Source organism: Silene latifolia, chromosome 10 (genome assembly GCF_048544455.1).
Source record: "Silene latifolia isolate original U9 population chromosome 10, ASM4854445v1, whole genome shotgun sequence".
NCBI classification, from domain to species: Eukaryota; Viridiplantae; Streptophyta; class Magnoliopsida; order Caryophyllales; family Caryophyllaceae; genus Silene; species Silene latifolia.
This window is the reverse complement of record NC_133535.1, coordinates 14,318,888-14,345,091: the sequence shown is the minus strand read 5'-3', so window position 1 is coordinate 14,345,091 and position 26,204 is coordinate 14,318,888. Positions and strand designations below refer to the sequence as shown.

The 26,204-nt window shown below is 34.4% G+C and overlaps 4 protein-coding genes and 1 non-coding gene across 7 annotated transcripts; 3 read left to right on the top strand and 2 right to left on the bottom strand.

Annotated features, from left to right (window-relative positions):
• Positions 1–5,939: 5,939 nt before the first annotated feature.
• LOC141605213 (cell number regulator 6-like) lies at positions 5,940–7,318 on the top strand. Its single transcript, XM_074423900.1, has 4 exons — positions 5,940–6,081; positions 6,346–6,460; positions 6,545–6,813; positions 6,966–7,318. Exons 1-4 carry the CDS (start codon positions 5,983–5,985, stop codon positions 7,197–7,199), a joined length of 717 nt encoding a protein of 238 aa, XP_074280001.1. The 5' UTR covers positions 5,940–5,982; the 3' UTR covers positions 7,200–7,318.
• A 510-nt stretch (positions 7,319–7,828) lies between these two features.
• On the bottom strand, positions 7,829–15,924 carry LOC141605212 (3-hydroxyisobutyryl-CoA hydrolase-like protein 1, mitochondrial). Of its 3 annotated transcripts, none has more exons than XM_074423897.1 (15): positions 15,704–15,924; positions 15,481–15,567; positions 13,803–13,898; positions 13,645–13,713; positions 13,494–13,557; positions 13,271–13,350; positions 12,378–12,461; positions 12,154–12,238; positions 10,815–10,900; positions 10,592–10,713; positions 9,651–9,711; positions 8,938–9,036; positions 8,696–8,797; positions 8,572–8,613; positions 7,829–8,083 (listed from the first exon to the last, which is right to left on the bottom strand). In XM_074423897.1, the coding sequence occupies exons 1-15, from the start codon at positions 15,830–15,832 to the stop codon at positions 7,964–7,966; spliced, it is 1,326 nt and encodes a 441-aa protein (XP_074279998.1). In that variant the 5' UTR covers positions 15,833–15,924; the 3' UTR covers positions 7,829–7,963. The 3 variants fall into 3 exon arrangements, with proteins under 3 accessions (XP_074279998.1, XP_074279999.1, XP_074280000.1); XM_074423898.1 differs by having other exon boundaries at positions 13,803–13,844; positions 15,704–15,923; XM_074423899.1 differs by lacking the exon at positions 13,803–13,898 and having other exon boundaries at positions 15,704–15,922.
• A 2,162-nt stretch (positions 15,925–18,086) lies between these two features.
• On the top strand, positions 18,087–21,184 carry LOC141605210 (malate dehydrogenase, cytoplasmic-like). Its single transcript, XM_074423895.1, has 7 exons — positions 18,087–18,432; positions 18,630–18,788; positions 18,905–19,080; positions 19,362–19,639; positions 19,888–20,023; positions 20,113–20,224; positions 20,848–21,184. The coding sequence occupies exons 1-7, from the start codon at positions 18,234–18,236 to the stop codon at positions 20,940–20,942; spliced, it is 1,155 nt and encodes a 384-aa protein (XP_074279996.1). The 5' UTR covers positions 18,087–18,233; the 3' UTR covers positions 20,943–21,184.
• On the bottom strand, positions 20,881–23,562 carry LOC141605211 (putative plastid-lipid-associated protein 11, chloroplastic). The gene is made up of 3 exons (XM_074423896.1): positions 22,989–23,562; positions 22,121–22,186; positions 20,881–21,294 (listed from the first exon to the last, which is right to left on the bottom strand). The coding sequence occupies exons 1-3, from the start codon at positions 23,480–23,482 to the stop codon at positions 21,195–21,197; spliced, it is 660 nt and encodes a 219-aa protein (XP_074279997.1). The 5' UTR covers positions 23,483–23,562; the 3' UTR covers positions 20,881–21,194.
• A 2,466-nt stretch (positions 23,563–26,028) lies between these two features.
• TRNAF-GAA (transfer RNA phenylalanine (anticodon GAA)) lies at positions 26,029–26,101 on the top strand. The gene has a single exon. It is a non-coding gene; the product is annotated as a tRNA-Phe (tRNA).
• The last annotated feature ends 103 nt before the right edge of the window (positions 26,102–26,204 follow it).

Genomic DNA, 26,204 nt, shown 5'->3' with positions numbered 1-26,204 from the left:
AAAAGTACACAATTTTACGTATTAAGAAGTACACCATCTTTAATATGTGCAAATAATATGAAATTTATACTCTAATGATAGCATTTTTTAATACAAAGCTAATTATATCATTTTCATAATTTTTTTAACGATATTTTTTTGCCAAATGAAATGTAAAAGTTTGATATAAAAATTGGAAATATCACTTGAATATAATTTAGGAAATATACATATTATAATAATTAAAAGATTTTCCACTTTATTTTTTACATCAAAAATTATACTTTCCTAAATTGATTTTTGATGATGTGGACGCTCTCAGATCGCTCGAAAAAACTCTCTTTTATATATATACTAGATTTAATGCCCGTGCGATGCACGGGCCTATTTGTTGTCCTCTGTCTCGTATAATGTAGTAATTAAGGCCTCTTTCTGTTCGATCGGCTGAAAAGAGTTGTGCCGAACTAAACTGAACTGAACTTAATGAAGCTGAATTGAATGAACTGAACTGAGCTATCGCCTTGTTCTTTCTCGCTTGATTTCAGCTCATATCAGTTTAGTTCCGATTTATTCAGTTAAGTTCAGTTCAACTCAGTTCTCCTTATTTCATCACAAATTATCTCTTGCTTCAATTGCATTTAGTTCAGTTAACCTTTTTTTAGTTCAGTTAAGTTCAACTCAGTTCAACTAATCTCTTCACAAATTGATCATGTTCTTTTTGGCTGATAAGAGCTGAGCTGAATAAGCTGAAGTAAAATAAGCTGAAGTGATGAACTGAACTGAATAAAACCAAACTGAATAGAGCTGATCAACTGATTTGAAATGAGCTGAAATTAAGCCAGAAAGAACATAATCTAAAACTTACTTCAACTCCATTCAATTCAATATAACTCAGCTCTATTTAGTTCAGTTCAGCTCCTATCAGCAAAAAAACAGGCCTAAAAGCTAATTTGTGAAGAGATGAGCTAAATTGAATTGAATGAAGCTGAACTAAAATGAGGTAAAATTAAGTAAAAAAGAACAGAGCCTAAAAAATGTTTGCACGATCGAAATGATATGCCACTGTTTTTTTTAGTGTTGTACCCATGTATGAGATTAACGCTCTCATTAACTAATTGCACATCTAATATCTAATGGAAAGTAAATGACAAACTTATTCCTCCATAAATAATAAAAATTAGTAAATAAGCTAATAGTGGAAGACTGAGACGATAAGAATTTCTTAAAAAGCAAATATAGGGAGGCAAAGTTGATCGAGTACATACGTATCAATCAATACTATATATTAATTCCAGAAACCAAGGGACTTCAATGTAATTAAAGAAAGTTATACAAATTAATTATACTATATAGTTTTAAATCACTAGCACCGTGTGATGAACCCGATTAAGGGATCTCAATGCAAATATTATATTATTTGGGTTAAAATTAAATTATATAGAAGCTTGGTAATTTTCCTAAACATTTGTAAGAGATTAAAATATGGTCAATTTCCTTAAAATAAAATAATTAATTAAGAAGGTCAATTTCCTTAAAATAAAATAATTAATTAGGATGGTTAATTTCAAGGAGACTAAAAGAAAGAAGATGCTTGGTAATTTTCCTAAATATTTATAGAATACTAGAAGATGGTCAATTTCCTTAAAATAAAATAATTAATTAGTATAAACATGCACACTTATGCTATTAATTATTATCATCATAAAATTATATATTAAATTTAAAATCTATGCAATTTTATTAAAATTTATAGTTTATTAGATGTATAAATATGCTAATTATTTAACATACAAAAATATAATATAAGTAGGTTATAAATAATTCAAGTTAGATTCCAGAATATATAATACTCCCTCCTATTCAGGGTTTTCTTCCCTATTTCCATATTCGGTTATTCGGGTTTTCTTCCCTATTTCCTTTTTTGGGTTGATTTGTGTGGTCCAAATTCAATGGCATATGGGGTAATGTGTTTTGTGTGGTGCAAATTGATTTCCTTATTTTTTGGGTAAAAAGTAAAGGGGAAGAATATAGTGAATAGGAGGGAGTATTGTATAATTCTTTCGATTTGATTTAATGCATATATGTAATATATTTATAAATATATAATCCTCTTAAAATTACATGCCTAAGTAGTAAAAGTAATTTCGTCAGTAAAGAAAAGAATTGTAGTAACATTGGATATAGTTATATGATAGTAATCACTCATTTGAATAGTAAAAGTAACAATATTATCAGCGAGATTAGTGAAAGTGGTAGAAACAACAACGGGAGTATGAAATAATCAATATTAATGCGGCAATAGTGAAAGTAAAAATAATTACGGCGGGAGTAGTTACAATTATCAATATTACCGCGGCAGTAGTGACAGTAATAATAATTACGGTGAGAGTAGTGAAAGTAACAATGATTACGGGCAAGTAGTGAAATGTTATTACTATTGTTTCATTAGTAAGAGTAAAATATTAATAACGGGAGTAGTGAATTTGTCTCAAAATTTATTTAATCGTAATTTTAGGATATGTCGTAGAAAAATAAAATATATTAATAATAAATTTATGGGTTATGCAACTTTAAGTAATTTTATTTAATGCAATAAAAATTAATGGTAAGTAGAGGTAGCCCGGGCGAAGCCGGGCACCAATACTAGTATATACAAATCATAGGACCAAATTTCCCTTATCATTTTATTTATTATCGATATCATATTAGATTCTATTTTTTTGTTATGTATTCTAATGCGTTTTAGGTAGTCATAAATATTGGATTCTCTAATATTGCTCTAAAGAGTTCTATAAAAGTTAATTTTTTTCTTAAAAGTATTTCGTAAAAGCTTCGTAGTTATATATTATAACTCAATTTTTCTATTTACGACAAAGGTTTCAAATACATTGATTATATTAGTTGTGTTACTGATTGAACTTAGACTTCTCACAGGATTAGAGCACGTGGCTACGAACCACGGTGTTGGGGGTTTGATACCACTTCCCCATGAATTTATCTTGAATCGGAAAAATTATTCCACGATACATCTTATTATCCACCCTTCTCATCTCCAAACTTTGTGTGCAACCAATAAAGATATAAGAGTGGGTGATAGTCATATACTCATAGCTGCTCGGGAATTTTATGTCACTCTTTAATTCTTAAAAAGCACTTTATTAAATTATAGGAGCAACACAACTATGTGGTAAGTTGTGTTCTAATTGGTTTTAGACACTTAGCTTCAAAACTTAATCCTAAGGCATAAGGATTAGTTTGTTGTGTTTTAAGTTTACGAACAGAAACACTAACACTCTTGTATTTATGATCTTAGCTTTTATTATGCGATATGACATAACTTATCACGTGTTGACACTTAGGTCGTTCTTCTTCATATAATCGTTTAAACTATTAACTGTTAGGAATCTAAGGTTTACTCTATATCTAAGGTCTTTTCTAAAACTTGGACTCTCTATAAACGCTCGAAAAAAGCTTCCTTTATTAATATAGATAGATAGATAGATAGATAGATAGATAGATTTTAACTGATTTATACTCCGTTTAATTAGTTTGTAGAAACTCGTTGTACCGGGCTCCTCTCACAACTCAATAACTCCTAATGGAGTTACGGATTATAAATCCTTAATTAATGGAAAATTCATCAAAATATTCGATCTTCTAGCTGTGAATTCTTATCAGTTATCATAATGGAAATTAATCTTTTTACTATGGTTAAAACACTTGATCTTTTAGCTGTTAGTTAATTTTCGATATCTTAATTATCAACTGGAATCATATTTAATTAATACCCATCTACGAACCAATCACCAATTATATAATGATCTAAAATTTGATCATTTGACGGGAAGAAGAAGAAGGAAGAGTCCCAATTAGCAACTAAACATGTTATCTAAACTTTTATCTTTAACAAATTAAATTGATTAAATTGATGTCGAAGAGGATGATTAGAAGACCAACTCTATTAACAAAACTATATAAACCCCTCTAATCCTTCCTCCAAATACTCACCTCCAAACCTCAACATTCAATTCCAACCGAGTTTAGAAACACACCAACTCACAAACCTCAAAACCCGAAAAAGATGAAGACCATGATGGTAGTCCTGGCTATTCTAGCCATCTCATCTGTTGCTTTTGCACAACAACAACAACAAGTGGATGCACAAACACAAAACGACTTATATGATCAACAACAATGGTTTTGGAGACACCCTTATTTCGTGCCACGCCCTTATTTTCATCATCCTCACTTTCCACACCCACATTATTTCCCCTCCCTGCCACCAATGTCCGCCCCTCAAGTTCCCGCACACGGTAACTTGAGTCCTTGCGTCGATGATTTCCGTTTATTCTTGTCGACTCACAAGCCCTCCATGAGTTCTGCTTGTTGTTCTGCCCTTAAGGACGTCAAGGCCCCACTTGTCGTAAGGCTTGTTAACCAATACTGCTCTGCCGCCTCTGCCCCGACTTCTTAAGCATTGGATTAATCAAGTTTATTTATAATCTAATAAATTAGGAGTTTATATGTTAGGAATTAGGATATTTTTGAATAAATCACCCTGTGCATGCATATGGTGATATTAGGAGTGAGTTTATATTGTCTTATAATATTAGACAAATTATTAGAGTTTATTAATTAATAAGATGACAGTAATAATGTCAATTGTCAAATTTCATTATTTTTGTATGAATATATGGTCTTTGTTTAGTGAAACTTTTAATTTGTTTTTAGAATCGAAAAAAGTAGTAGCTAGGCCAAACACCCTAAATTATGGAGTTTTAAAACAGCTTTTAAAAAGTCAAAAAGTAATAACTTACCCCTAAAAGTAGAAGTAGATATTTTCTACTTCTACTTTTCACATAAAGTGCTAAAAATTCATTACTAATAAGCTTTTTTTTTTTTTTTTTTTTTTTTTTTTTTTTTTTTTTTTTTTTGCAGAAGACCATTACTTCTTTATATCAATTGGTCTTGCTTTAGACGAGTTATTTTGGTTTGAAATAATAAGATAAGATTTTGTAACCATTTTACACTCAAATGTGACCATTATTGAAAAACAAGTTATCATAAGCTGTAACACTGGTTGTATCATTGTGGTTACATTTCATCATAAAATGGTCACATATGACGAAAAGTGACCGTCTGAAACAGGAATTTGTGTCTTTACAACTCTTGTTGTAACTCCACTTTTTCTCTTCTCTGTTTGGCCAAACTTATACTCCGTAGAAGTCTTACATCGTGAGACCGTCTTATAATTTGTGCTATAATTTGTGAGACCGTTTTACATATAAGTAATATAGTTAACAAAAAACAAAGTGAAAAAATAGGATAAAAGTAAGTAGGCCAAACATATCAATTTTTTAACAAACTACTTTTACAAATGTTAGGCCAAACAACTTCAACTTTTTCAAGAAGCAATTTCTTAAAAAACTCATTCTAAGAAGTAAAAACACTTTCACATAAACTTGGCCCAACAGCACCTATAATTATCTACTTGTGTTACTATGTCGGATATCAGTATATCACCCTCTGACATACCCTTATACATATCTAATAATATAAATCATCTTTTAATCTGAGACCAACACATGAAACTAGTATAACACATGAGAAACCGTCTCAAATGAAAATTAGTAAATCATGTATAAACAGTCTATACTATAAACAGTCCATACTATTAAAATTTTGAGACTGACGCATAAAACTAATGCACTTGCGCTATTAAATTATATGAACAGCTTCGCGATACCAAGAGACCGTCTCAAATGAAAATTAGTAAATCATTTTAATTAGCAGTAGGAGTGGCAAACTGGCAATGTACCACGAAGGATTCAACACACATCTAAGTCAGTTTGGTGTTTGCTAATTATAGAATTTCAACAACCGAACTTTGCTGATGTACTCCACTCTGAAACCTGAAATAAGCCTTACATAGAAATTTCAGACGATTTAAACATTTTTTTTTAATTTCATAGTAATTTTAAGAGGTAAAAGAATTGCAGGAATATGGGGGAGAGAAATCCATCATATGTGAAGCTAACAAAGGAGCTTGATGCTGTCGAGATTACCCCGGGAGAGCTTAATCAACCTGTTAATGTTCCTCAGGTCTTTATTATATTTACCATCCTCAATTAAAATGATTTAATCTATTAGATCAAGTAATTACAATATCGTTGATCCATGCGTCTTTGATTGGTCGTAATACATTGATCACTGATAATATCGACAGTATTTTCATTATGGTCGTCTAAAAATAGTCTGTTTATGTTTTTAACACGATGGTCGTAATACATTGATTGTTTTTTGTGTATCGCCACTCAGTATGTTGTGTCGTGTGTCGATATGATATCTTAATGCATCATTTCACAGTTAAACGTTAGGAGATGTCCGGAATGCGGCCAACCTTTACCTGATGGGTTTGAAACCCCGTCCGATGAAGCATGGACGAGTGGAATTTGTGGATGTGCTCAGGATCCTGAAAGTTGTAAGTATCAGTTATACTCAACGCGGAATTGGACTCACCACGTCCTAATCTCGGTCATTGCTTGCTTGGCTGTCGTTCTTGCAGGTATGACCGGATTGTTTTGCCCTTGTGTATTATTCGGCCGCAACATTAATAGATTGAAGGAAGAAGTACCATGGACGAACCCATGCATCTGCCATGGAATCTGCGTTGAAGGTGGCATTGCTATTGCGGCCTTGGTTGCCTTCTTCAATGGTTATATGGATCCAAATACCATCCGTCTTTTTGGTGAAGGTTTGCTATTTGCCTGGTGGATATGTGGAATTTACAACGGCTTGTTTAGAGAGGAATTGCAGAGGAAGTATCACCTCGAGGTAAGGCCATACATTTTATTCAGTCGGGTCAGTTTTGCCGGATCTACTTCCATCCATAAACTTCAGCATAGAACTCCTACAAGGCAGAATGCCTGTAAATTATATATTTCAGAATTATGTATATGTGCTGAGTGAAGCCATTGTCGTTACAGAATTCGCCCTGTGACCCCTGCCTGGTGCACTGTTGCATGCACTGCTGCGCCTTATGCCAAGAACACCGAGAAATGAAGGGGAGACTATCAGAAAATCCTACAACTCCGACAACTGTATTGAACCCTCCACCACCACAGGAAATGGTTTCTGACAGCCGTCTGTCATCATCATCATCATCATCTGAAAGAGATGGTCATCACAAGAGAACAGGTTTTGAGATCCAACCTGTGTAAGTCGAAGAAAAAAGGGAAAATCGGAATATTTTCTTGCCTGCATTTTTCCACTGTGTTTCATTTATCGTTTTTCGGGTTATGGTGAAGTTGAGGATGCTGAATAATATTTATGGTTGGATTAGATGATGTATTTTTCTTAATTCCATTTTTCATAAGAAATGGAGCTAAACAGTTCAGAATTTATTTAGGATTGATCTAACAGTCCTGGATTTATCCTGAACCCTAATGGAACGATGATGTGAGACGGAAAACACACCATAAAATGCTCATGTACAAAGAAATGGACCGCTCCAGAAAATAGAGAGGATCCTATCCCAATTGCACTGACCTTCTGAGTTGCGGCTTGTTTCACAGCAAAACAAAATTGTAGCCTTGTAGGATGCTAATCGCATCAATTGGTGTAAATGACATCTCGAACAAAATCAAGATGGCAAAATACTATTACCAAGTCAATCATCTCCGTCCATCATTCTTCCATTGGCGTATAATGTCTCTTGTTGGGCAGTACCAACTAGGCAACTACCAAGCTACCAAAGTCAAAATAATTGCTGAAACATGACAGTAGTTTTCAATTTTTCATGACGGATAAACAAAGTATAAACAAGAAAGGGCAACTAGATCAACAGTTAGTGGGGAAAATTACTTCGTCTTCTTTATTAATGAATGGTAGGAACATGTTCTTAACACAGGCAAGGCCATAAAGATTTTGCAAGACCTACTTCCACAATAATGGTGAAGTTTCGAATAGTTACCACTCTTCACAATCAGGGAAACGCTTCTCGCTGTTTTGTAGGTAATTCTAGTTCTGGTTCAGAATCGCTAAGAGGGGAGAAATATTGATCCACCATATCCTCAGAGACTCTATCCAAGCTTGGCGGATCCCACTTGAAAGAAGCAACAACACATTATTATTAGAAACTTGGAAACTTTTACGAACTCCAATATGAACAAATTAATCTATCTTTCAATTAAAAAAAATACAAAAATACTTCTGCATACCATATGTTGCATTAGTATTATTGTAAAAGCGCATGTTATTTGACCCAAGTACCTTGATAAAAGAGAACTTTAGTAATTACTAATTACTACGAAGTACTCCTATAATTTATGACATGATTATAGGTATCTTCTATGAATGGTTTTACCGTATCTTACTATAAGAAACAGTTTCACAAAACACTTTATGAAATATAAATAATTGGAGAAGTGAACTGTCACGAAAAACATGTTTGTTTATTCATGTTCGGAGAAGAGGGTGTTAATCATTGCATATGTGGCCGTCGTAAAAAAAATCATGTTTCTGTGTACCCTTTAGTATTAAAATTAGAAAAGAAAAGATAACCAATAACATAACTGGTGAAAGTTGATGTACCTTGGGTGAGAAGTCTCTATCCACCATTCGTGCACGGACACCCTATTTAAATATGAATGTAAACATAATGAGAATGATAGAGAGAGAGTTAAGGTATACAGAGAAAGCCCAATAACGTTAATACCTCGCTGAAGTCCTTTGAAACCTTGCCAGAAATTCCTTGAAGTGACATCCGGTACTCACGCTCAAGACATTCAGCAAGAGTCTGATATCGACCTTCCCTAATCTGGGGTTAAAAAAAAAGTACATGTATATATGTGTAAAGTGAAACTTCTTCTATTGGGCGTTTCCATTTTGGGTTTGCGGAAGGGCAGTGGACTGCTGACTGGTGAGTCCATGAACTCAAGAATGACAGAAAGAACTTACTGATCTCAAGGAAACCTTCAAGCTCAATGGTGACACCTCCCGTAGCCTCTTTAATGTGGAAGCACACCATGCATGATCAGTTTTGGTTGCCTCATTCTCCTGAGCCACAGTGGAAAAGAATCACATTAGAGACTTGTTAACTTGATACTGAAATCTGCCCAGATTACCAACTGTTTGACTGATCAACACCAATGCGAAAAGCAAAAACCACGCTTAAAACTTTCTCCTTTTCCCTAGACAGCACAATTGGGGCAAATTTTCCATTTGTTGCACTATCAATAGAGAGGCAACAGCAAAAGAACGTCAAAAGTAATCAGGATGCCCCATAGGAGGAACCACACGTGTTTGCAATATAACAATATAACATAAACAACCATTAGCCAAGCAATAACTTAACCTCTCAATTGAAAAAGCTTTACAGAATAGGAAATGAGTAGATTGTAGTAATTTAGTATACTTTATTTAAAAACAAGAAAATTTTCTAGTAAGGGAGTGAAGGACAGAAGGAGCAACAAATGTGTAGATGTGTACCCATGTAGGCTTAATACTTGGCTTAAAACTCTAAAATGAAAAGGCTCAATAGAACAGGAAATAGATTTTAGCATACTCTAATAAAACAAGAGCATTTCCTAGTAAAAGAGTGGGGTGACAAATGGATAGGTTATAGGTATGCACGCTTGTTAGTAATATCTCAGTTTTGACTTTTGACTTACCAAACAATCAATTATTTCTTCTACAGTGTCTTGGCTGAAACATTCGTTAAGTGTCTCCAACCTGAACAACGTGATAAAGGAACAGAATTGGTATAATGCAATGTGGAATTGGTGTACAATGAAGAAAAAAAAATTAAAATTGGGCATCTATAGTCAGATCTCATTCCGAAGCAGTCGCAAGCAGCTGTATCATGGCTGATGGTATCACCACGGAAGACTACCATGAGTCTATGATATGGCAAGATTACTCCACTATGTTTCATGAAGAACATCGACACATTCTTGCCTAACTACATATCAACTGTCAAGCCATCAAATACATATGTACTTCCGCAGTGGCACCCTAACCCATCTTAGGCAGGACAGCAGGAGTCTCTTTATAGCATACATGATATGATATCGTGTGCAGTAATAAAAGAGCTATATGATGAAAGACAAGCAGACACATGGAGAGGTAAATCAGAGATATTTGCAAATTTGTGATAATGCATTGACGTAGCCAACACTTCAACTAACAAGAAATATAACAGGTTCGCATAAAGCCTTTTGCTTCCGATCAAATTTCCACTCATAGGGGGTAAAAGCAAGGCTAAAGGTTTAATTTTCTCGAGGATTTTGGACCAAAAAACAAGTCACAAGAAAACCAGTCACTTTTCATAGATGTGGAGCTAATCAGCAGGTGGAAGAGGGACCAACTTCATTGTTTATGAGCTTCCTAAACCACAATCCCTGTATTCTAGCAGAGATACAGAAAAAAGCTCAGAACCTTGTTACAATTTACAAGTATTCTCGTCTCATTTTTCACTGTTTCATTTTGCAGCCATTTATTCAGTCAAGGAGTTGAACAGTATAGATTTTGTAGCCCGGTAAAAAAATTGCTACTTCGCAATTAAATTATGGACTGCAGGAAGCCGGATCAAAACTCGCAAAGTACAGCTAACCTGTGAAATACACTCATAGTGTCAGGAAGCACAACGTCAGAAAATTCTTGTAGAGATGTATCTACGACAGAAAAATCATTGGTGGCCAGACTGCCTAAATGCTCTTCAAGTTGAGGAAGCTTCTGAGATGCTCAAAGAAAAAAGAAAATAATTCAACCATTCACATCACTGATATAAATAACATCAGTATTCAGTAGTGAGAATAAAATTTATCAGAACATACCACACTGAGGGAGTAATGTGTTGCAAGCCCACACGCAAGCATCTCGGCACCGCTGAGTTTTTCACCAGTCAGAGCCAAGTACTCCCCTACAACGAAAGCAGATTTCACAATGGCTCATCACTTCTTATTAGACAATGAAGTAACCATCCCACCTAGAAAAAACCGTATGGAAGCATATGCGATCAAGATGTCATTTAGAGTTTAGATTAACCGGTCCAGCAAACAAGCAATTTACGCTGTCGTACATAATTACACCAAAATTATGCATAAACGATTGCATCAACAGAAGGGTCCAAACTACATTTTCGTAGCTAAATCAAAATTCTCAAAATGTGAACTAAAGACAAGAAAATTTCCGGTTCATGGAAAGATTTTCCACATCAATGTTTCAAATACATAAGCAAATCTTGACGAGCATGCATTTTAATAAGAATTAATTGACATAAATTCAGCTTGTACACCTTATGATCAGTTTTTCTGACAAGTTTGAGTCGGGTAAGGCTATGTTGAATAAAGATACTCACTCGGTAACACGTTTTTTAGGTACTTGGTAACATGTTAGCTACTTTACAGAGTGAAACGCCTTTAAAACAAATGAACACTCTTTTAATCAACTAGCCAAATTTCAAAGAGCTTATTTGCCAGAGAGAACCCATATGAATATGAACACTCACACTGATATAAAATTAGAGTGTAGAAGCATAAAAAAAATAAAATGAGCTACATTTCCTAACAAATTACTCTCTGAACTGTCATCAGCTCAAATCTCAATAATATTGTATCATTTCTTTTATATGACACAATTGAACAGGAAAAGGATCAAAGGAAAAAAAAAATATGAAATAGTAACATTCCCTTCATTGGTAGTCAGTTACTAGTCACTTCACCTAGGGCTTGTTTGGAATTTGGATAGCAAAATAGGAGGAAAAGGGAGGGCATGAGGATAGGGGAAAAGGAAAGGGAGGGAAGAGAAGGGAAGGGACTGGAGTATGGGCGTTTAGATACAATTTCCCTCCAACTGTCTCCTATGGTGGCGGGATTTTGATTTGCCTTGCGAGGAGGGAAAATGGATCCCTCCAAATTCCTGCCCTCCATTCCCCTCCTCCTTACCCAAACAAGGGATTTTATTTCCCTTGCTCCCCCTCCCCTTCCTTTCCCTCCAAATCCCCTAGTCCAAGCAAGCCCTTCCCTACTAAACTAACCAACATAAGTTAAATCCATGACAGAAAGAAAACGAAGATAAAGATAGACTATAAACATGTATTGAATCTACTGCCAATTCAAGAGAACAAAGACACAGAAGAGCATTACAGAAAACGCCGAACATAGTTAATCTCACCAATGTGCCCAGGTAAATGTGAAAGGTAAAAGGAGGCCCCAGCATCAGGATGAAAGCCAATTATAGTTTCTGGAGTAGCAAAAACCTGAGACAATAAAGAGATGATTCAGGCCTGGAACTAACCATAATAACATACCCCACGGGACTTGCATTTTATGTTTATAAAATAAATGATGAAGCTGAGAAGTATTACTGTATTAGAAACAGAAAATAACACACGGTACCGTTTTGTCAGTTGCCACACGGAATGTTCCAGGAATTGAAACACCTCCTCCACCACCCATAGTTACGCCATTCAGAAGGGCTACCTACCAAATATTTTCAAAGCACATAACAATAAATGAAGCATTAAGTAGAAAGTCTAGAAACTTCTAATTTTTATACAGAAAGTCGATAAAGGAGTTTTCATTCATTTCCAACAGAACCAATGACTTGCTAAGGACGATGCTTCACTAAAATGGTTGCGCTTCTTATATTATGAAGTAGAATTTAAAGATGCTAATATGCTATACTAACGCAATTTTCATTATAGGTCATCTAGATTAGCAAATTGAGAACACAAGAACAATGTTGTGTGCATGTGGCCCCTCTTACTCCCTAATAGGCAAGACTCTTTGATGCACTGCATATATCGCTGTTGCCAGTCGATAGGTGTTGCATGGGAACCTTATCATCAAAGGTGATAGTGGTGTAAGGTATCACAATCAACAATATCTACACCTAATTATTCATCAAAGCTGAATATCATACCAATTGCGGAACTAGATATAGTTGAGTAGCTCCAAATCCTTACCGAAATGGAACTCTCTTTTCACTTTGTTTAAAATAAATAGTGATTGCCGAGATCTAAATTGAATTGACCTATATGCAAACTCATCAATTGAATAGTTGTTCCATCTACAACCCATACATGCCATTCTAGCTGCCTGGTAGAAAATCACATATTACTCTTAAGTACACAAATATTTTCAACTGTTCACCCCCTTTCACAAGTCAAATCTACAGGAAACAAAGAACACATTAACGCAACACACACTATCACAAGAACTTTCTGCATGGAATAGACACCTCGGGTGATAAAGCAACAGTGAGACAATTAAGGGAACAAAGGACTCACATGAGGCTTTAAATATGTGCCAAGTAGGTACATGAACGTATATAGTGTCCTAAAGAACTCTTTAGAGGCTTCTATTTTCCCTGTATATAGGACAAGAAAATTTGTCAATAAAGGCGGAATTTATGGAAGTTACAAGGAGCAAAATGACAACCAAATCAATGGAAAGTTTTAGAAAATATATAACAGACTAAATCTTTGCGTCAAATGCCAATTTAGGACAAACCTTCACTAATTTGATGATATAGTGTAACGATATCACCACCAGCACAAAACGCCCTGCCACTGCCCTTCATATATTGAAACCAATGACAATTAAGAGTCCAACACAACTCTCAAATATAAAAACACATGAGAAAAATGATAATCCAAGCTACCTTCATCATTACAAAACCAATATCAGGATCATCTTCCCACTTGCTGTACAATTTCTGCAGCCTAGCAGCCTAAGTTTGTAACAAAAAAAATAATTAATTAGCATAATTTTAGAATAGAAACATATAAATGGAGGATAAAAAAGAAAAAATCAACTCACCACAAGTTTGTCTCCCAGATTATTGTATAATTTTGATTGCACCTTCAACCTCAAACATACAACCCATGGCATTACACAATGTGTCATTTCAGTCCTCTACAATACTTATGGACAGATATCAGGTCGGTAACTAAGCCTACACTCCACCGGGGATTGCACTACACTTAACAAATACATCAGTGACAATAGAATCTACCACAAAAAGAGGTCTGTGAAACCAAAAGAAAACTAACCAGTAAATTTTCACAAAACCTCTCTGAACAAAAAAATAGTCAACTCCATTTAATTTGTTGGTAAGGAAGTGATAACTGATAAATAAACATAGTAGGAGACTTGCATGGAATTACCCTCAAAAGACCACTCTCTTCATCTCATTTGTATTTTCGTTCTTTAACAAAATTCCCTATTGACTACTATTTTCTAACAGGAAACAATAGATACAAGTTCTAGAAAATATATTAGAACTATAGTTTTGATAAATCTTAAGTGGCTACTCCGACACTCTACAGTTTACATCTATTTTATACGGAGAGATTAGTTGGTCAAAGTTCACCATCAACGTCAAAAAAGACCGGTATAAATGAGGTGAAGATAGCACTTACTAACCAAACTATATAACAAGGCAGAATTTTGTTGAAACCTCCAATAGTAAATAGAATAGGAGTAATCACAAATGCCCACGAACCTCATTTCTAAAGCTCAGCTTGTAAGCAACAAATCATTACAATGAGAACAGATCCTTCATTGTTTAGCTCCTATTTAATGGTCATAAATTAACTAAAACCTAAGTTCAATTGAGCACAGACATTAGCTATCGCAAACACCTAATATCCTCATTTTTAGAGCTCAACTTGTAAGCATCAAGTCAATACAATCCGAAAGAAGCCTTCATTGATCAGTTCCTAGTTTTCGGTCGTAAATCAACTAAAACCTAAAAGCTAATTGACAAGAGGCATTAGCTATCACAGACATCAAAGATTTCATTTGTAAAGCTCAGCTTGTAAGACCTCAAGTCAATACAATGCAAAAGAAGCCTTCACTGATCAGCTCCTATTTTCGGCCGCAAAAATAACTAAAACCTAAAATTCAATCGACCTCAGGCATTCTTACAATTTCTAAGGTTTTCGACAGAACTTTCTCTGTATCGACTTCAATTTCAAAATTCCGCAATTCAATAAACATAAATACATGAATGATCCCCATTTGCATCACCTTAAGACCAAAAAAACAAACGAGAAGAAACAGAAAGAAGAGGTAATTACTCTAGTAAAATTCCTCAATTCAATAAACCTAAATCCTTGATCGTCATTCTTATACTCCTCACAATTCACAAGGAATAAAAAAGGTAAAAAAAAGTGGAGACGAAGTCAGTAAGGTGTTTCATAGCACTTTTCTTCATATCAACCTCAATTTCAAATTTCCGCAATTCAATAAACCTAAATCCTTGATCGTCATTCTATACTCCTCACAATTCACAAGGAACAAAAAAGGTGAATAAATGATGGAGACGAAGTTACTAAATTCTAAGGTGTTTCATAACACTTTTCTTCATATCAACTTCAATTTCAAATTTCCGCAATTCAATAAACCTAAATACTTCAATGATCATCATTTCTTTATCAAATTAAGACAAAAAAAAAAAAAAAAAAAAAAAAAGACAGAAAGAAGAAGAAACTACCATGGAGGTGGTGAGAGCGTTAAGAGCATGAGGACGGTGAAGAATTGCTGTCCGCGAATTCGATTTTCCTTCGACGAGCACCGGCGTCTACTCAATCAACAATATAATTGAAACAAAAGGTAAAAATTACGAAAACAAATAAGGAGTAGTAATTACAGAAGCAGTAATTAACCACTAAATACGCTTTAAAAAATGCGGAAAAAAATATAAAAAAAAAAATTACCTCGTCGGAAGTAGTGGTGGTGTAAGAGTGAGAAAAGGAGGTGAGGTTTCTGAGTAAAGACGAAGTTGTTGTGGTTGATTGAGTTGTTAATTTGCGCATTAATGGCAGAAATGTCGTCGTCTTCTTCATTTTCTCCGTCGATTTCTCTCTCTTTCGCAATGTGTTTTCCGGCAATGAAATGACGATGCTTTACTGATTATAGCCTTATATGGTTGGGGGCAGGCGGGCAGGTAGGGAAGGCAAGTAACCGTAAAACTGTACGTAGAGACCTCTATAGCACTTAGTTGGCTAGTCGCATTGACTTATTGTCCACAATATCTCCGTCTTAACCATTAGACTAAGACATGTTCGGTAATAATGGATTCATGTGACTATGTAAGACTGTAAAAGGGTGGTACCCAATTTCGGTGTTATTCGGTGATGCCTAATCATTATCCTTGGCTTAATAGGCTTGAAAATTTGAGCTTGAACACGGCTCAATGCTAGTTCACATTAAAAAAATTATATGTCGACCTTCGTTTGGGAAAAATGTGAACGTTTGACTTAATTTAACTATATAAAATACACATTTATTGAAATTACTAGGTTAGGACTTCTGTAAAATTGTACGGACATATACAATACAATATAAATAATGTTTAAAATTCATATTTTTATAAAACAACGAAATAGTCATGATATGACTACAACTCTGCAAGTTATAAATAATTTTACAGAAGTTTAAGATTGATGGGTTGATTAAGTTAAGCTTAGTGTCATTTGATTTACGGTTCGGTCAAATTGATCAAAGACTTTTTGACATGGCGAGCTCAATTGTAACTAATCTCAAAATCTTTCAAAGTTAAAAGAAAATAGTTTAAAAATATCTATAAAACCGTTTGAATGTTAACGCATTGCCATAATGGGCAACTTTAATGTCGATAAGATTTGAATCACAAGAAATAAAATTAACCCCATAACTTATGTACTACTATAGTATGTGCAAATCAACCCCTAAATTTCATTTATAGCAAATTAGCCCTATAAGTTTCCAAAAATGTGCAATTAAGCACAAATCAAGTTTTATACCATTTTTTAAACTAAAACCTATTATTTTCTATTATAAAAACCATTTTAGATATATCTAACAAAAATTAAATACAATATTTACATATTCAACGGAAAATGTGAACCAAATTTAATATAAACAAAAATTTGATCATGTAACTTTTGATTGTAACTTTACTAAAAATTCAATATTCTTCAACCAAAATAAATAAATAAAAAATATTTAAACATGCTTTCTAATAATTAAGAATTTTAGGATTAATATTTGATCAATAATTTTAACTTTCAACAATAGTAAAATAATTTATTTTGTAAATTTCGTTCTTAAAAATAAGATATGTGGTTAATTGCACATTGAGAGAAACTTATAGGACTGATTTGCTACATTTATAAGTTAAGAGATTTGATTGCACATAGTATTAAACTTATGGGGGTAATTTGCTATATTTCCCAATTTCATTACTTTACCAACTAAACCCACAAAACTTCAAACAATTGGTATTTTACCATTGACTAACTCACCTTTGGCATCCAATTTTTGCAGTGTCATCCAATTTTTTGGGTTAGCAACGTTTATTATTTATTACAAACTTTACATAAAATGCAAATATCTTAAAAACATTCATAGGGAGACTGTAACTAAAATTTTATGGGTTCGCGACTGCTTTTTACATTGTTAAATTTGTTTATTTCAAGAATTTTATGCTTATGACATCCTGTAATAAAGACAAATAAATAAATAACGATTACACTAAGACCTAGGGATCCATTGTCAAAAAGAGGCAGCGCATAAGATGATCTAATTAATTCTTGATCACTGACTCACTGTCGTGTAATGATAAGGACTAAGGTCTGGCAATCTACAATTGGTCTCCCTTGTGACGGGTTACCATTTGTGACGGATATTTTGTGAGATAAAATGGTAACAAAATGGGTTAGTGGAGAAAGGGATCACATGAATAGTGTTGCAGAGAGAGAAAAAGTGGGTACATTGTGAGGTAAAATGGTATCCGTCTTCAGCTTGTGACGGATATGTCATGTCTTCAATGAGAATTTGTGGGCAATCTAGGAGCTGATGTCATATACTCCTATTTCAGGATCCATCATTTGATTTTTCTTATGACAGCCATATTCGTATTAAAAATAAAACGGATCAAATACCACCCGATATATATATTATACATAGATGAGACAAAACTTTTGTCATTCCTTATGGATTTTGTATTTGATGCCCTTTGCTCTATACTTTACTTTAGCTTAAAGCCCAAGTAACTCCAAACTTGTGCAGACCTACATCCTGTTCTCTGGTTTTGATTTATCTACGTAGCTTGCATTGCATGGCACTGCTACACAGTTATTTTATTCATGGGATAAGTATCTAATTAATGAATAAATAGTTCGTATATAATAATGATGGAGAATAATAGCATATATTTTCGACAATAATCGGCTAGAAGCAAGCTAAGATCAAGAGCTTATAATCATGTTGTTCTCATTTCTGGAGGATATGGAGATATCCCAATTACTCGAAAAATTAGCAGTTAATTTAGATGCAAAAGTGGTTGAAAAAATTGGGGTTGTTTCAGTTTGTTTTGCTCTGTCATATATGTTGATTAAGCACATGTATATCTCCATGAAAATGGACAAGGAGCCCATTCGGGTTCTCGTCACTGGTGCTGCAGGCAACTTCTCTTCCCCTCCTGCTTGTTAAAATTATCGACCCCATCACTAAATTCTTAAAATAATGAGCGCTACATAAGGGCACGTGAGAGGGTGGTACTGAGACTCGGTATCACCCACTAGCGCGCCCTATAACCATTGTTAGTAATAAATAAAGCAAGTATCAGCTAATTTAACCGATAAATTTTCTCAAAAGCAGGGCAAATCGGGTACTCGTTGGTTCCAATGATAGCAAGAGGTTTGATGCTCGGGTACGATCAACCAGTAATTCTCCACATGCTTGACATAGAACCAGCTTCAGAGGCCTTAAATGGCATTAAGATGGAACTTATTGATTCTGCCTTTCCTCTTCTAAAAGGTTAGTAAATAATTTGTACTCCAACTCCTAATTTTGATTCATATGCCGGTTATGCATGTGATTAGTTTCTTTGGACGCATTCTTGGCTCATGTTTTGCAACTTGAAATCGATGCAGGCATTGTTGCAACGACTGATGTTGAGGAAGCCTGTGAAGGTGTCAACATTGCTGTAATGCTTGGTGGGTTCCGAAGGAAGGAAGGGATGGAAAGGAAGGATGTATTGTCTAAGAACGTGTCTACTTTTAAGGCTCAGGCTTCTGCACTTGAAAATTTTGCGGCTCAAGACTGCAAGGTGAGTTATAATTTCTATATTTTCAAACCGAGAGATAAGGCCGAATACATCCACCGTCCCCTTACCAAAAACCTAGACACAATCTTTGGTTCTGACATTCTTGCAGATTCATCTTATGTCGAAAAGATGACTGATTTTGCCTCAAAACAGTCACTATCTCCTTGAAAACCAGGAAAACACAGTCGTGCTTATTAATGGCCGAGATTTAGCACATTACATTAAATTAAGCTGTGTGCCTCTCTTGACTTGACATTCCTCTGGTGTCGACATATGCCATGAAGGTAGTGGTGGTAGCAAACCCTGCGAACACAAATGCAGTGATACTGAAGGAACATGCACCTTCAATTCCTGAAAAGAACATTACTTGCCTAACACGGCTAGACCATAACAGAGCTCTAGGTCAAATCTCAGAGAAGCTAGACGTTCATGTCAGTGATGTGAAGAATGTTGTGATCTGGGGAAATCATTCTTCAACTCAATACCCAGACGTAAATCATGCAACTGTTGTCACTGATGACGGCATAAGGCCTGTTACAGAACTTGTTGCTAATGATCATTGGTAAGTCTTTGTTTATATCTATTAATTAATGATGCTTGCTTCAGTTGCAATTTGTAGGGAACCTAACATGGTTTCCTAAATTTGATGCCGTTTTTTAGTCATTAGCTGCAATTATAAATGTATCTTCGTCCTGGGTCACCCCCGATATTACTAACACACTGCTGTAGAAATCGCAACACAGAACTCTCCAATAAAGTTCTAGACTTCTAGTCTCCTATACAACTATGACATGTATGTCTGTTTTATAGGTTGAACACAGAATTCATGACCACAATACAAGAGAGGGGCGCAGCCATAATAAAAGCACGGAAGCTCTCAAGCGCGATGTCAGCTGCAAGTGCAGCTTGTGACCACGTACGCGACTGGGTGCTTGGGACTCCTAAGGTCTAGCATCTGAACTTGAGCTTTATCCTAACATTCGCGCTATTTGCTTGCTCATGTTTTTCCTTCCCTTTGTTTTGTTCATTATTCAGGGAACCTGGGTTTCAATGGGTGTGTGCTCTGATGGGTCATATGGTATCCAGCCTGGTCTTATTTACTCCTTCCCTGTGACTTGCCAGAAGGGAGAATGGTCTATTGTGCAGGGTAAGTTTCCTGTCTTTACTCTTAAGCCGATTATTATTATTTAATATTTATTTTTATGACGAGGGGTTTAATCCCCCAGGCACATGCAATACCCTGCAAACCACGTGTGCCAGGTAAGATATCCCTTAGGATGACAGGTAACCGCAGCACTCCCGTGTAGGGAGTCGAACCCGGGACCTCTCAATTCGTTGCCAATTTGCAACGCTTTGAAGCATTCCCGCGCTCCACTACACTCAAGCCACTTTGGCTCCACTACACTCAAGCCGACTATTATTTGATCTAATGTACTCAGTGTGAAAATGTTAGCTAGATTATGTGGTAAAGTCATTGACAGGGAATGCTCCTAACATGGTTCTCAAACATCAGAAATTCAAAACTACCCTTGTGACTTTACCAAAAAAAAAATTGTGTGATATGCTTTATTACTTTTCGATTCAGAGTATGATGAAATAAAACAAAAGTGATCACTAAATCATTCACACTTAACATATTGTGACATAGCAGTGAATAAACACAATTTCAGGCGCAAAATGCATTGTGGGTCATCGAAGGGAAACACTTGAGGCATTGAGGTTAATGATGTTGTTATAGTCATTTTACATGTTTGTTTCATGCTACTGCAGGGCTCAAAATCAACGAGTTTTCGAGGGAGAAAATGGATGCAACAGAACAGGAGCTAATTGAGGAGAAAGAAGAGGCTTATTTGTGCCTCAACTGATTACACATCTCATGCTTAAACAAATTATCAGCAATTACTTGAAGTTATCTTAAATCATGGAATGTACAGTATAGGCTGATATATAATCTTCTAGCAATAACTCGGGTTATTCACAGATGTAAGTACATTCAGCACAGGCTGTCAGGCTGATATACCTTTTCATTACAGAATTGTACCAGAGTTATCCAGGCTACATGAATTCACACTATTAAACGAAAATGAAGCCTGATTAGTCTTTACATTATACATACCTCATTCTTTCCATTCATAAGGAGCACGATCAACAACTAGATAATCTCCTCGTATATCTTTGACAACTCGAATGTCATCGTCCAGGTAGACAGATTCAAACCTACATATGCATACGGGTAACCATTACACACAGGACATAGCTAAATATATATGTTTCAGCGATTAATAAAATATAACATGAGAATGCAGATTAGACGAGATTGTATTTAAAGGCTTAGTAGGTTGTAACAGCCTAACAGTGCAGTTCATCTAGTACACAAGTAATGCTATATGCATCACATAAAATTTGTATTCGAATGTTAAAAACATACGCCCATATCAATTACTCTCTTTCCCCGCTTGGAGCTTCTTTACAAACTCCGAAGCAATTTAACCATTTACATGCAAAGAAAATAGTTGAATGACTCCACGTCTCCACCTAAGAACCAACAAATAGTTGTACAACATCACCACCACCACCACCACTGAATGTCTCAAGGTCTCCTACAAACGTAGGGGAAAGAATGTCGGACATATGCAACCTTATCCCTGCGTTAACAACATTGAGAGACTATTGAATAGATGTAACTTGGAAAGACAAAAGCAACTAGATCAAAGAGAAAAAGGATTGTACATCAGATGTACTACATCATACTTAATGACTTTTTGAGTTTTTGTGTATTTTTTCGAGTACTATAGAGTTTATAAATTACATTTTAGTTTCATGATGTCAAAAATCAAATTTTTTTGAGCTTATATGTAATTTTTTTTTGAGATATTATGTAACTTTTTGAGATTAAACTTTAGTAAATAAACTCAAAAACTTTATAATAAAACTCAAAAAATTTAGATTAAAACTCAAAAACTTTATCTTAATGCTCAAAAAACTATACCGTCTGATGTACTACATCAGATGTATAATCCTTTTACTGCTAGATCAAACTCACCAGCCTTGCCCAAATGGTGGAAGAGGGACCTCCCAATCCTTTGTCCGCAACACAGCACTGGTAAACCTGAAAAATCCCACGTCTCCGAATCATTTAACAACCCAACATAACTTTCTATACATATACCATTATACCAACCTTCACAAACAAAAGAAACTAACCCCTCCAAATAACAGGACAAGGTAGAACTAATTATTGAAATTGGCTTTTCGACTATGAATACTGAGAGCGGATTCTCTGTCCCATTTTGTGTCCCACTATACTCACCTTGTGACACATCATTAAATTCGCCTAGTTTAAAAGAATTTGCTATCAATCTAATCATATGAATGATAATGTGTCGCAAGATAAAGACAATGGGACAGGAGATGGAACACGAATCCGAAGAATATCTGTACCTTAGGTAACTAGTAGCTTATCAATTAAATTGGCTAAACTGATAAAGCCAAAAAGCCATAAGCCAATACAACATTAACCCAGTGCCTCAATAGCTTCCGTCTATATAATTGAAAGATGGATAGGCAATTTGGGCGCCACCCTCTCACATGGGGTGAGTGGGGACCCCTTCAATAAAGAATGGTTGTGAGAGGGTGGCACCCAATTTGGGCGTCATCCGGTGGCGCCCTATTTGCGTGTTAAAAGACATTGGCAGTCGTATATCATTCCATATAGAGAATTAAGTGAGTCATTATGCTTCCTTCCATTATATTCTAAAGCCGAAAAATAATGGGTCGTGGTAACAACAATTAGCTCAAGTTGTAAGAACTCTCTTACTCCAACGCGCGATATAAGTGCGCTCATTTGAACCAAAAAAAAAAAAAAATAACGAGTCATATTCGTAAAACAAACACCTGTGCTAGACAAATACCTGAAATCGACTCTCTGATTAGAAGCAATCTCAATGGTAGACCGAACAAAGAAAACCCCAGTTGGAGGAAACGTTATCACATTATTAAGCTTCAGATTATCGACATCGATAACTTGTAACACATCACCAGTTTGAGTACCAAACAAATAAGCATTCTGAATGATGAAAAGCTGTTCTTTCTCAGTAGTCCACATCATTCTCCAAGTCCCAGATAGCGAATTATCCGTGGTAGTCGAACCCGATCCCAATTCCGCAAGGGAATCGATGGCTTCGATGATTTGGGATCGTAATTCAGGGTTTTTCTGGGTTTTTAAGCCACGATCTTGATTGGAAATGAGGTTAAGAAGACGGGTTTTGGGTGAGACAGATTGCGATGAAGATAGAGAGAAATGTAGAGATTTGGAGGGAATTGAGGGGTTTTGGATTGAAGGATTAGGGTTGATATAGGGTTTATGGGGGTGAGATTTGGCGGGAAAATTGAGAATGGTGGCCATTGATTTGGGGATTTTCTGGGTTGGATTTTGGAGGAGGGAGGAAGTTAAATGTCGTTACAATTAACGGTTAGGGTTCGTTGTGGATAAGTGGGGTTAGGGCCTAGGAGTGGCAAAAATATACGATACGGTTTTAATATATACGAATGTGGTATAGTATATGGATTAAACTAGCTTAAAATCCGTGCAAAATTGCACGGGCATATATAAAAGAATTTAAAAAGTTGACATATAAATTTATTGCAAAATTAATATTTTTTTTATCCACTTTAAACTTCTTACTTTAGAAAATATCTTAAGCATTTCTATCAATCCTTTTGAATCTAACTTATCATATTTTTACCCAATGATTTTAGCGGATAATTACACCAATAAAGGTTCTTAAGATAACAATATTAGTGAAAAAGCATTAATCATGCATTACAATTAAAACATTTAAAATTTAGCCCGGCCCAACCCTTAAACCCGAACATTTGATCCATTTTACGGTCAAGTTCCGTAAAATATAACATGCAATCCGAATGATCCACAACTCTTAATGAGTCGTTATTTCAGGGCCAAACCTAACATGTTCGACCTAATGGATTCAAATTAAGATGGATGATACATGTATGTTAAATATCTCTTAAATATTAATAATTAATGGTATATATTGTTATGAAAATAGTTAATTTCTATGTATAAAAAATGGAATAATAAATAATAACCATTACTAAGTTGCGATTTTTTAAATTATAAACATGATATAAAAAATAACTGTTTAAAAGAAACTTTGTTATTATAATTTTTCAATGTAAGAATTATGACTTCAATAAGAAATGAATATGATTAAAATAGTGGTATCAAATATGATTTAGTTGAAAAATATATTTTTATTGTAATGAAGATGTTAAAAAAAGGTGTTAAATTGTTTTTACCAGTATTCTAACTTTGGTCCGCCTCTGACCCATATAACATGACACGTATTATATATGACTCGTCCAGTATATTAACCTTGTTAATAGACTAAATACAAAAAATTAGCTTTCCGTTTTCATAAAACCTCATATGATGACACGTTCAAAGACCAATTTGCTCGTACACCCGTGATCATTTGACAAAAAATAACTTTTATTTTTCATAGTACCATATAAATGACAATTAATGATGCTAAATTCATGATATTGAGACAATTGAGCAATATTAGGTTGTCGAAACTCAATTTAAGATGGCTTAAAATAAGAGAAGTCTAATAATTTTTAGAAAATCTGTTCAAAAATATTTATATGATGATTAGACAAAAAAATTAGGCTTATTTCACTGACTATATTGCTAAGAAAAATAATTTCATGTATATGTTAAACTACCATAAATATAATTTCATTATGGACTCATCGCTCAATTATTTTTCTTACCGCATGATACATATAACTGTGTAAGGCTAGTTAATACATACTAAGAATTTCAAAAGCAATCAATAGTTACAAGTTACATATTATCGTTTAATACTTTAATTGCTAAGTATAACTTAGAAATACTATGTACCAAAAAATATCTTAAAATATCGAAAATTTATGGTATTTGAAAATGAGGTAACAAACTTAATTTGTTTTTCTTTATTTATTGCTTCAATTTAGGAGTTATTTTAGGAAATACATTAATTTTCAATAGAAATGAGGTATGAGTAGTTTGGCGGGGAAAAAATGTGTTATGGTTGTTGTTTTATTATTTAGTATAGATTACATGAATTTTCGTATATATGATATGGTTTTTCAAAAACATATTTGGTCTGGATCGGATAAAAACAAAACCGGATACGCGGTTTTTGATACGATTATTGAAAAAAAAAAAAATGTCTCACATAAACTTTAATAATTTAATCATGATCAAACTATTGTGGTAAATTATATCATACACCCAGGCACAATTGTTGTGAAAAAGGTGAATAAGTTTCGCGCCTGAGATTTTCGCAAAAAATTAATTACGGTTCTTTTACAACCGCTGTAGTGTTCCCGCTGTTATTGTCCTAATATGTACAACATTTTTTTTCAAAACAGATTCATACAAAAAATATCGTATAATTTGTGGTATTAAATATAATTATTTAGATAGCTTTAGTGAAATTAATGTAAAACTTAGTCAACATAGTACTTGTGTTACATATGACAAATATAAGTTAGAAAATGTCATGGCTCATTGGCTCATGTAAGGTGTTAATTTTTTATACTCGACAAGAAGAAATGAGAAATAATATAATAAAAAAGATTACTAAGGGGATGGTTTAATTAGTTTCACAATAAATTTATATATTGAAATCAATTTATCAAACTAATATAATAGTTAGAAATTATCTCCCAAAATCGTATTCGCCAAATCATCATCAAAGAAATAATAATAAACGGAATAATTCCATGATAAAGATCTTGACACCATCAATCATGAACCAATTTAATTTAATAAAGTTTGACCAATAGAAAAACAAGACAAATAATTATACAATTGAATCAAGGACGAATACTGATTCCATAATAAAGAATATATACTCGGAACGGAGGGTAAAATCACAAGTTGCGGGGATAGCTCAGTTGGGAGAGCGTCAGACTGAAGATCTGAAGGTCGCGTGTTCGATCCACGCTCACCGCATTTTTTGGCTTCTCGATATTTTCCTAACCCGCTTCATTCATCGTATTAATTATTTTTTATATTTACCTAACTCATCCCATTTGTCGTATTTCGCTTCATTTGT